Raw genomic sequence first — 11,023 nt, 5'->3', positions numbered from 1 at the left:
TTGTCCTGCCCTGGCCTCCACTGCTTCTGATAGCTAAAAAGGTGTGAGTCATTAGACACAGTCTAAAGCAGCCTCCTCCTTGCTCCACAGCTGTCAATCACTGTTCCCCAGCAGCACAGCTTGCAGTCACTGTGGCTTGGGTTGGGAGTAGGGTTGGGTGTAGGGGGGGCAGGATGTCGTCGGGGTAGGCAGTGCGGGATTGGTTGCTCGGCTTAAACTGCGTGAGATGTGATTGAGGGAAGGAAGGGTGGAGGTATCATGTTTGAGTGCCACAAAAACCACAAATAGATACACAGAATAAGTCAAAAGGACAATGTAAATTGGTTTGAATATTACTGTTGATGAGGATTATACGACTCGGCTGAAAACAGTTCTAATTACAGCTTTGAAAACAATAGGATTACTGAAAATCTTTGCTAGGTGTGTGTGTGTGGGTGTGTGTTGCTGGTGTATGACTAACATGTTATGAACTTGTTTGGCCTGTAGGAGAACTATGTAGGATCCATAGTGTGTGTGTGTGTGTGTGTGTGTGTGTGTGTTCATATGACCTTTAAATCTGTCTCTGTGTGCATATCCTTTTCTGTTTTTAGCCACTTTGATGGTTTGCAAACGTACTCAACCTGCATATGTGTGTGTATATGCTGGTTTGTGTCTATCTGTGGGCCCTGCTTTGCCGGGGGTACGGCAACATAATTGCGTCCACGCTACCTTCGCTGTCCGAGCTGCTGTCAGAGTCGCTGCTGCCGGAATAAACGCAGAGTCCTGGAAGAACGCCGACGCACACGGCAGCTGACGGCAGGTGCAACACACCTCGCTCGGAGCTCAGGGGGGTTGAAGTGGTCTTAGCCGTCACGGCGGTTTGTTGAACTTCAGCTCGCTCTGCTCCTCCTGCTCCATCCTCCTGTTCTGAACAGCACAACACACTGTTAGATTCAGGGCTGAATCCATTAAAACATTTTTTAAAAAGTGAACATTTGGACGGTAGGAAGCATCTGTGAATAATGTAACCAAGGATCAAGAAAATGTAAATATACAGTAAAGCACTAACACAAAGGGACCAGGTTTCACAGAACAATCTCCTTATAAGCGAATGGGAAAACTGCAGTTTTATATATAAAACGACAAATCCTAGGCAACACTGAGTTGTTCTTCGCATTTAGGTTTCAATTTTGTGACGTTAGGATGTCTAGCCCGGGCTCTGATGATTGAACTGATAGTATTAAACTCCTGTTCATGACGTGGTAAAGCAAGCCCTTGGTTTTCTGTAGCCTCAGGTTTTGGTGCGATTCCTTAAGGTTTCCATTATACAGCTTCTACTATGCAAAGCAGGCGGTCGTCAATTCAATCAGAAGCAGGGAGCCGTGTATGAATTTTTCTGGTCTGATAGTTCTATCATTTAACGATTCCATGAATTCTCAAAGCAGCGTACAACTCAATTCCTGTCACCTTAGAACAGGTGTGTCCAAACTACAGCACGGGGGCCAACTGCCGCCTGTTGTCCATTTTGAATTGGCCCTCAGAAAACTCTTAAAGTATAATGGAATATGGCCCACACATGAAACTTCAACTTGTCTCATAGTACTTCTTAAATATATAGGTTTAGTTAACAGATAAGACTGATTAGTATTCATGTGTTAATAAGCCCACTTTCCAAACAAATTCAGTCAATTAAAGATGAAATCATTTTTTAACAAATCGAACTACAGCTACAGCTTGAACTACACCCTTCATATTTCCCCTTATTATAAGCAATCTGAGGCTTCTGTTTTAAGGGATTAGCTGCTGTTTGTTTTCTAAAGCATATTCAAGTATCACAAATAATTTACAAACATTTGATTTCATTTGCTAACTTATTATTTACCTTATGAGGCAATATCCCTCATCTCTATGAAGTGGCCCAGACCTTCGTATATTTTTCTGTATGTGGCCCTCAATGAACAATGTTTGGACACCATTGATTTAGACAGACATTGGTCCTTTACACCTCAGGCTGCAGCCCACCTGTCTGTCTGTCTCCATTTCCAGTCACTCCTGTTTTTGTGATTTCCACCTTCTGTTTCTTACTGCTGTCTGAAGACTGGGAGGAACTGCGGAGGAGAGCAAAGTGTTTTGTTTATTCTAGTAATGGGTAAAAAAAATGGAGAGCAAATGTATTTGGGTAAAGAAAAAACGTAACTTTAAGTTTTTAACTGCAACTAATATCAGTTTTATAAAAACGCCAGTGAGTTTAAACAGCGTCCCGGAAGCCAAAACTAAGTACAATTAGGAGAATGTGTATTTGTGTGCTTACCTGCGTCTCTTTACAGCTCCAGCCAATAAATGGGCCTGAGACAGGTGGCTGGTCCTTTGCTCTACCCCCGATGGTTTGGAGGCCACCTTCTTCTCAGGCTCTCTGCGGCTTTCTGTGGACGCATGCTTAACTATAGCACTGTGACAGCACTGAGTTAAGGTCATAAACAATAATAGTCTTGGAGAGAATAGGGGCTAGGGGGCAAGTACAAACACATGACTAGGGGTTGGTTATCGTCTAGAAATGTAAAATACCAGTACCATTGATTTATACCAAAACCATATATCATTTTTTTGTCTAGATCTGGGTACAAAAAAGTATCAAATGCAGGTATCGTTTAACTTAACAACTTGGCACCAGGTCATAGAGTGGTGCAGGAATGAGCATTCAACTCTTAAAATGAATTAGCAACTTCATGTCATAAACACGGCAGTTGCTAACACGTGACTAAATTAGACTACTATGTGGACGCTACTCTGCTGAACAAAACATGTAACTATCATAAATGCGTGTTTGCCACAGATCTTGTTTTTTGAGACACATAGAAGTTCAATGGAAGAATCCCATTACTTTTTGTCAAGGGGAGCCATTGTGATGCTGTCTTCTGGGTGGAAGTACAAAAATATGTCCTCGTTGAAGCAATCTATTTCAGTCGATACAGTGTACCAATGCCCAGCCCGCCATTCAACAACTTACGGTCTGTCCTCCCATCAGGGGGGAGTCATAGCACCTTTTCGTCAGTTGTCTAGAAAAAGTGGCACAGTTTGGATTAGGAAAAAAAGGCAGAAAGAGGTGACATAGATAAAAAGCCTAAAAGAAGACCATAAGGAGCTCAGAGACCTGAAATTGGGTCGAGATGCAGAGACAGAGGAACATGGACTGAGAAGACGAAGCACACTGTGTGAAAGACAATTGACAATTGGACGGGACACAGCACACACAGCAGGCCTTCCGCCACACGCGAGGTAAGTACTGTCGCAGTCGTGACTTTTTTTTTTTTACTGCATTTACTAAGGTCTGCACCTGTGTGTGTGAGCTTGTACTTTGTGTTCACAGCAACTGCTTTAGACGGTCACCGTAGTTACAAGCCTATGATACAGTTTCCACGACAACCCATTCTCTTCTTCAACTGCGGAAAAACCTGTCCGTCAGAACCCTGTCTGTCCGCAAAGACAAAGAGGGAGTGACAGAAAGGAAAAAACATTCTCTTTATTAATTTAGTGGTCTGTCCTAAATACATATACAACTATTATGCTTCTGTCTTGGGATACAATTAGAAATTATATAATGCAAGGATATGATGCAGATTGAATTTGGCAAACAAAATGGGCTGGTTCCAGATCTCTGACCCGCTGCCCACATCCAAGATTTGTTCAGTGATTGCGCCTACTCATAGCTGCTTCCTTTTCCAATTAGAGAAACAGTGAGCCAATCTGAGTTTAATAAGCAGATTAAAGAATGGATATGCCATCCTACATTAACTGGATGGATAAAAACCAGCCAGGTCAGTATATGGGTCGACATTAAACTATTGCAGAGATATCTTATAGTTAAAGTTATGCATCAGCTGACAATAACTACAAAATATAAGTACATATATGCAAAGAGTAAGATGTACATAGTTTGTCCAACTTTAACTGTGAAATGTGTCATTCATTCTATATCTCTGTCACAAAAAATAATATAAAGTTTAAGGAATCTAAGGAATACATATTAAAGAATTGTTATTAGGTATTAGGGTGTGTGTCCACCAAGCGTTTTTTTTCAATGGTTTTCAAAGAGAGTCGTTTTTTTAATGCCGGCAGGTGGCGGACGCTGAGCGCTAAAAAAACGCAGAGGAGGTCGGCGATATGAAAAACACGCCGGGGTGCCGCGCTTCACGAGTTGAAAATCATGTTCAACTTTGGGAAAAACGCTACGGTCGTCAATGTCACTTTCTACCCCGCCGTAGGAGGAGGGGCGGGACAAGTACACACCGCGGTAATAACGTCACATCGCAACAGTGGAAGAAACAATTATTCTATTGGTCTCGGAGTATCCTCTGTTTGATATGGCGTCTGCGGATTACAACAACACAAATCTTAAAAACCATACTTGGAGCAACGTGTCATTCGCCATGGGTCTACCAGGTAAGATGTAGATATAGATATAATATATAATAATAGCTAAAGAAAGTAATGAGTATAGCAATAATATATATAATATCCGCAAATTCTGAGCAAAAGTGCACCACAAACCTGAAAGCGAAATAAGAACCGCGAATATTCCGTATCATAGCAACCAAAACGCCGGCGTTGGGCGCTTTCAGAATAACGCCGGCGTTTAAATGCCTTGGTGGACACACGGCCTTAGATGTGTATGTTATCAACACTATTAGATTATTTAAACTCAAAAAAACAATGTGGGAAAATGTGGGTAAGATTGATGCAGCTGTAATTTGCGTCATGTTTGCGTGAAGAAATACCGTAGTATATTTATGAATGTGGAAGACATTAAGGTAACTGTTCCTAGCAACTGTTACCGAAGCCGTGGGCAGCATGTTTATAATCATTACTGATTTACTTTTTTGGCATAAATGCAAACAATATATTCCTTCTCCAAACAAAAAAAAACTATCTTTTGACAAGCGCAAATACCGTGATGTAATATGTTCACCCTTTAGATAAAGCTGAGGCAAAACAATAGACTGACCTTTTTATGTCCAAAGTAGCAATGGTACATGAGGCTAGATATGTGTAAAAGGTGTGTGTGTGTGTGTGTGTGTGTGTGTAATGTATGCAGGATGCAGTCCCAGCAGAAGCTCCACTATGGTAAAGCTGTGCCTGACTCTGCCAACACATAAAGCTGCTTATCATTTATGCACCGAGAGAATTCAATACTAGCATCATGGATGTCCTTCGTCTGTTGAAAACAACACAGCATTACCCAAAAAACAGCTTCACTAATTGGGTTTGGGAGATAGAGAAACCCTTACTGAGAAGCTTTAGAAAATATATAGCACCATTGGGTGAAACTGTATCTTATTACTACCATAATTAACACCAGTGGCACTTTAGGGGCACTGTTTGGGACTCATGTAGCTTTTGCGGCTAAAACATTTAAACAACAATCCCACTGCGATTCAAAATGCAACTCTCCGGGTTGCTTTCATTGGCATTGAGTTATCAGTGATCTTGTTTTCACCAATAAATGGTTTGGTTTCATAAATAAAGGAACCACAATACTAAAGATGAGCTGATTGCTATTTGCTTGCTTTTCATTTGTCAACTAGGCTAAATCAATTTGCTGGGTTTACTTGTACATGGCAACTGCATCTCATTGTTTGTCATTTTAAAGTCAAAAGTAAAATTCTAAACCGATCCTAAACAAATCTAGGCGCATCCTAGCGGTAGCAAATTTAATTTGCAGCCAGGGATCAGCCTAGAAACTCCTCATTAGCTCGCGAGCTGCAAAATCCTAACTGGTTTGGCCAATCACATCGTGTTATTGTCGGTGGGCGGGCTTAACGTAATGACGACAGAGTTGTGACCGTTCCGCTTGTTGTCCCTGCTACATGTAAATAAAGAAGATGGCTGCTGCTGGCGAACAGCAGTCTTTCGAATCGGCACTATACACAACACACCATACGTAGAACAGTTGCCCATGAACTTTTTTCCGTCGCTCTGACTACGTCACCTCCTTCGTTGCTCTGATTGGTTGTAGCGCTATCCTATTGCGTGCAGAGGGAATTTGATAGACAACCGTTTATCCCGCCCCTCGGATTGAGCCCTGCCAATTGTGTGCCCAGACATCTTGATGTAGGTCTGGTTTGCCAGGCTAAAACTCATCACACAAAAAACAAAAAACAGATAGTCACAATCTTCACTGCAACATCTGAAGTTACTCTGTTCATATGTTGACACTTGAAATGTTTATTGCTTTGACCATCCTATCCTGTTTTAAGTTTACCACAACTAGATTACAATCTTTTTCCTTTTTTTTTTAACAATGAGCTCAGTGGATGAGGAAAATTAGCATTTCCCAAGTCCAACAGCAATCTGTGACTTATCAGGAAGAAACAGTAGATGCATCAACACTTACAGAAATCTGCATAAAGTTAGGGTTTGGTTTGAAAAGTCTCTTGCAACTGCTGTAAAATAGCAATGCTGTAAGAACAGAACCTTCATGTCGTAGTTCAACCAGTTCTGACCATAAGCAACATGAAAAAAACCACACATGAATTCCTGCCTAATTGTTACTGTATGAATTCCCCTTTGATTCAATGTAGTCACATTTTGCACACCTGATGCAAATGTCTACTTACCAGTGGCAGAAAAAATGTTCTAGCCAAAAAGTTTATTTCAGAATTTGCTGCTTTATCAGCTTGAGTTTGACACTGCGAGTTGGAGTGGCTAGGGACATACAATCTCAGTAACTGGCAAAATAGCTACTGCCTTATTTGCAATAATATTATGATCCTTTCGGTTACCGGGGAGTATTAATGACATCTTTTGCCACAACTGATTCATTTCAGTATTAGATATGAGGTATGATGTTTAGGGAAGATTTGTTTTAGATTTTTTGAAAGAACACAGTTTAAAGCATTAACTATTTGACTGGAGGCAGTTTATGGGTTCTATTTTCCTTTGGCATAGATACAAATGATTGACTTCAGCTACATCTCAGTGCTTATGTTAAACCTGCAAAATCGTATTTAAGCGAAAAAATAAGATTTGAAATGGCAGATAACAGATTTAAAGGCAACACATCACAGAGTAATAATTAATAATAATAATTAAAGAATTATGTTTTCTCCATAACCAACATGTGATAAAAGGATATTCTGTATTCCAACAGTTCCTGTTTCTCCTCATCCCTGCGTTGCTTCTCGACCAGGCTCTGTTGCCGGGAGACCTCGTCCAGGAAGCTGCTCTCATCCTCATCCAATCCCCTCACCATGTTCCCTGTCACCATGGAAACAAACATGCTCTCAACACATGGCAGTGGAGTGATAGCATTTTTCAGAAGCAAAGCATAAGTGTGAAATGACCTTCATGTACACACTTTCATTGTCAAAGACAATAAGATGTGTGTACTTTAAACAGATTTTAGTTTTGAACACTGACAACACCAACACGTTATTAAATAGTACTGCTGAAAAATGTATGTCATGACCGTTAAGACTATACGACGTAGTTATATACTTTGTCACTTATGTATGTATACATATATAACCAAGGAAAATGGCAACTCACTGAATTTGAATTGCTCCTCAAAATCCTCTTGTTTCTTGTCTTTTTGCTCCTGCAATCGCTCAAAGAGGGAACGCGGGTCATACTTCTCCTCTGGAGCCTCTGGGGAATACACAAACAAATATGTGGATGTATGCACGGCACAGATGTCTATATTTGAACATTTTGGTGGGTTTTGGATCCATCTGTGTGTAAGTGCATGTGTTATTCTTACCCTCAGGATCATCAGGTTTCCTGACTTTCTCCCATTCCTCCTGTCTCTTCTTCCTCTTCTCATCAAGCTCAGTTTCCGACACAAACTTCCTGCTGAGGTCGACGCCTGTTGCCCCTCCCCCTTCCATTGCAATTCACCTACACACAAACACATACATAACTTAGTACATCACTTCAACAAAATATATTTTATTCAAGGCTGGTCACATTCTATTTTTGTTGGGCCCTTAAAGACTACTAGATGAAATGTTCAATATCTGTTTTTTTTTTCAATGGGCTTCCTCTGGGGAGAGACGCTGTGTATTTGTGGATTCCATCGATTGATGTATTCCCTTGCTGGACTATTTACAAAAATAATCAATACAACCCAGTAATACTCTGTTTAAGTCCCATGAGCAAAACCGTTTTTAACCACTGCTATCAAATTCCCTCACTGTCAACAACTCCACACTGTCCCCCTCCCCCCTCTGCCGCAACCTTGGTATCATCTTCGACAATAACCTCAGCTTCAACCATCACATCAAACAAGTCACCAAAACAGCCTTCTTTCACCTCAAAAACATCTCCCGCCTCCGCCCGTCACTATCTTTCACTGCCGCCGAAACCCTGATCCACGCCTTCATTACATCGCGCCTCGACTACTGCAACAGCATTTTCTATGGTACAACCTCCAAACTCCTCCATAAACTCCAATACATTCAAAACTCCGCCGCCCGTCTTCTCACTCACACCCGTTCACGCGATCATATCACCCCTGTCCTCCAGAACCTCCACTGGCTCCCCGTCCCTCAGCGTATTCAATTCAAACTCCTCCTTCTCACCCACAAAGCCCTCCACAACCAGGCCCCCTCCTACCTCACTGACCTGCTCCACCACTACACCCCTCCCCGTCACCTCCGCTCCTCTGATGCCAACCTCCTCACTGTCCCTAAAACCAAGCACAGAACCTGGGGAGACAGAGCCTTCTCCGTTGCTGCCCCTACCCTCTGGAATTCCCTCCCCAACCACATCCGTGACTGCAATGACCTCACACTTTTCAAATCACTACTCAAAACACACCTGTTCCACTCTGCCTATAATTCTTAACCACCACTTTTCCTAATTCTGTTTTTGTTCTGTCTGACTGTTGTATTGTGCTGTTCTATTTACAATGTATCTACTTTTCTGCGTTTTCTTGTGTTTCTGTGTTTTTAAATGTATTTTAATTACTTATTTTTCATCTGTAAAGTGTCTTTGAGGGATTGAAAAGCGCTTACAAATAAAATGTATTATTATTATTATTATTATTATTATTATAAACAGTCATTATTTACCTTCGAGTAATCACCAAATAAAACCGCTTTTGATTACAAATCTGAAGTGAATCTGTTTTAAAAATCACACATAAAGAATCCACTTAATACAACTTCAACATGCAAGCTCAACAAAAACAAATGGAGAGGGTTATAACTTTCTAACATTTGAATATTTGCTCCTATATTATTTGTATGTCTTCATGTTGGATTGCTTTAAAAGTGAAAATGGTTGAACCACGGTCACACTTCAGAATCAGAATCCCTTTTTTTGTCCTGCAACGGGGATACAACAGCAAAAAGTATTGTGCCGTTTAAGTAAAAAGAGTAGACTTGAATATTATATAAAAAGAGGGACACATAAATAATAATAAAAAAACACAAATAAAAACAAAGATAAGTAGACCCTGGAAAAAAAACAAACAAACTAAGGAGCAGTATATTTTAATAAAAGGTGACCATATAAAAAGTATGTAATTAGCTGGTACTATTTATAAATTGTAAGTTAATGGTAAGAAAAAAATAAAGTGTAAGTTGTACAAGTGTTATATTTGCAGGCAGTGTTAATGCAAATCAGGGGTATTACAGCCTATGTGTGTGTGACTGTGTGGTGGCTTAACATCACTTAGATGAACACATCTTTGATTTGAATTTTAGGCTTACTTTGAGGCTGTATGATGTTATGTTTTGTTTCATGACAGATCACCAAAATACCACACATGTTACTACAATACAACAGCTTGTGTGGGTTTGTTTTTAATAGAGGGGTTAACTGAATGTAACCCGTAAGGTGTTGACTCTCCCTTGTGGTCATCTTTAAACATCACAAGTCATAGAAATCATTGACATTTAAACCACGTTTAGGTTACGAACACTGGCCAACAAAACCCGTCAGATAGCACAACCGATATGCTATGAAGCGACGACAGAGTAAAATGTGAGCTCTGCTGAAAAGAGCACAGCTTGTCGCTTGTATCGGCCCTGTTGAAGCAATAACCCTTAATTTAGGCGACGGTAACGACATGAGCCGGTAGACGTATGAAGACAGAAGAGTAATTATACTTGCGATACATGCATTTATAACCCGATCTGCAATTTAGCGGCTTAACCCGTTTTATTGCTAGAATGGCACATTTATGGACACATGCAAATGCCGTGTGTGCTCCGCAACCCCTCGGCTAGCGTTAGCTTCGCTAGCATACAAGCAGGCTGTTGTCATCGCTGTCAGCAGCGGAACATCGTGTCATGTTGCAAATGCAATACTGCCCGAGGCACAGCCGAGAATATTTAAGTATAAGGGTTATGACTGTTTCATAACACGATGAATGATGTCTGTGTTATTTAAACTTACCAAGCTTGGCTAGTCGATGTGATAAATGAAATCAATGACGTTTGGTGTCACAGTATAAACAACCCCGGACGTTTTTCAACGTGCGACTTTAGTTCCTAGCTACTTTCTGCAGCAGGGCAGAAAGGCCCTTTTAACACATGATCAGTAAAGCAGAGAATTAGTGAACACTGAACTAGTCGAAATGTTAAGATATCAGATCAGTTTTATTGCCAAGTAGGTTAACACCATAGACTTGTTTAGATACAGTATAGCCTACGGAATTCAAAATACAGAGGTGAATAGCAAACAAAATAAAGGGAATTATCAGAATCAGAAGTACTTTATTTATGCCAAACTGGGAAATGTTTGCGTTGCAGCAGCAAAATACAAAAAGAAGCAAAACAAATACAAATAATTAGAACTAAGAAATAAAGTAAAAATGAATGAAAATGAATAAAAATGAAATATACAAATGTACAAAAAGGCAATAATAATATAATGTAAATGTACAATGTTAAGTCTGAAGTAGTGCATGTTAGGTCCAATTTACAGAGAGGCTATGGAGCAGTGAGTTGTTTGCCAGCCAGAGGTGAATAATTGTACAGGGTTATTGCAGTAGGCAGGAATGTTGTCCTGTATCTGTCCATGTGAGAGCGGAGCTGGAGCA

The 11,023-nt window shown here is 40.5% G+C and overlaps 1 protein-coding gene across 1 annotated transcript; it reads right to left on the bottom strand.

The window, feature by feature from the left end:
- Nucleotides 1–232: 232 nt before the first annotated feature.
- psme3ip1 (proteasome activator subunit 3 interacting protein 1) lies at nt 233–7,872 on the bottom strand. Its single transcript, XM_063898624.1, has 6 exons — nt 7,736–7,872; nt 7,525–7,623; nt 7,112–7,233; nt 2,291–2,430; nt 2,002–2,087; nt 233–906 (listed from the first exon to the last, which is right to left on the bottom strand). Exons 1-6 carry the CDS (start codon nt 7,860–7,862, stop codon nt 653–655), a joined length of 828 nt encoding a protein of 275 aa, XP_063754694.1. The 5' UTR covers nt 7,863–7,872; the 3' UTR covers nt 233–652.
- Between the last annotated feature and the right edge of the window lie 3,151 nt (nt 7,873–11,023).

The sequence above is a fragment of the Eleginops maclovinus genome, chromosome 2 (genome assembly GCF_036324505.1).
Source record: "Eleginops maclovinus isolate JMC-PN-2008 ecotype Puerto Natales chromosome 2, JC_Emac_rtc_rv5, whole genome shotgun sequence".
NCBI classification, from domain to species: domain Eukaryota; kingdom Metazoa; phylum Chordata; class Actinopteri; order Perciformes; family Eleginopidae; genus Eleginops; species Eleginops maclovinus.
The sequence above is the reverse complement of the archived record's forward strand: the minus strand, read 5'-3'. Positions and strand labels throughout refer to the sequence as shown.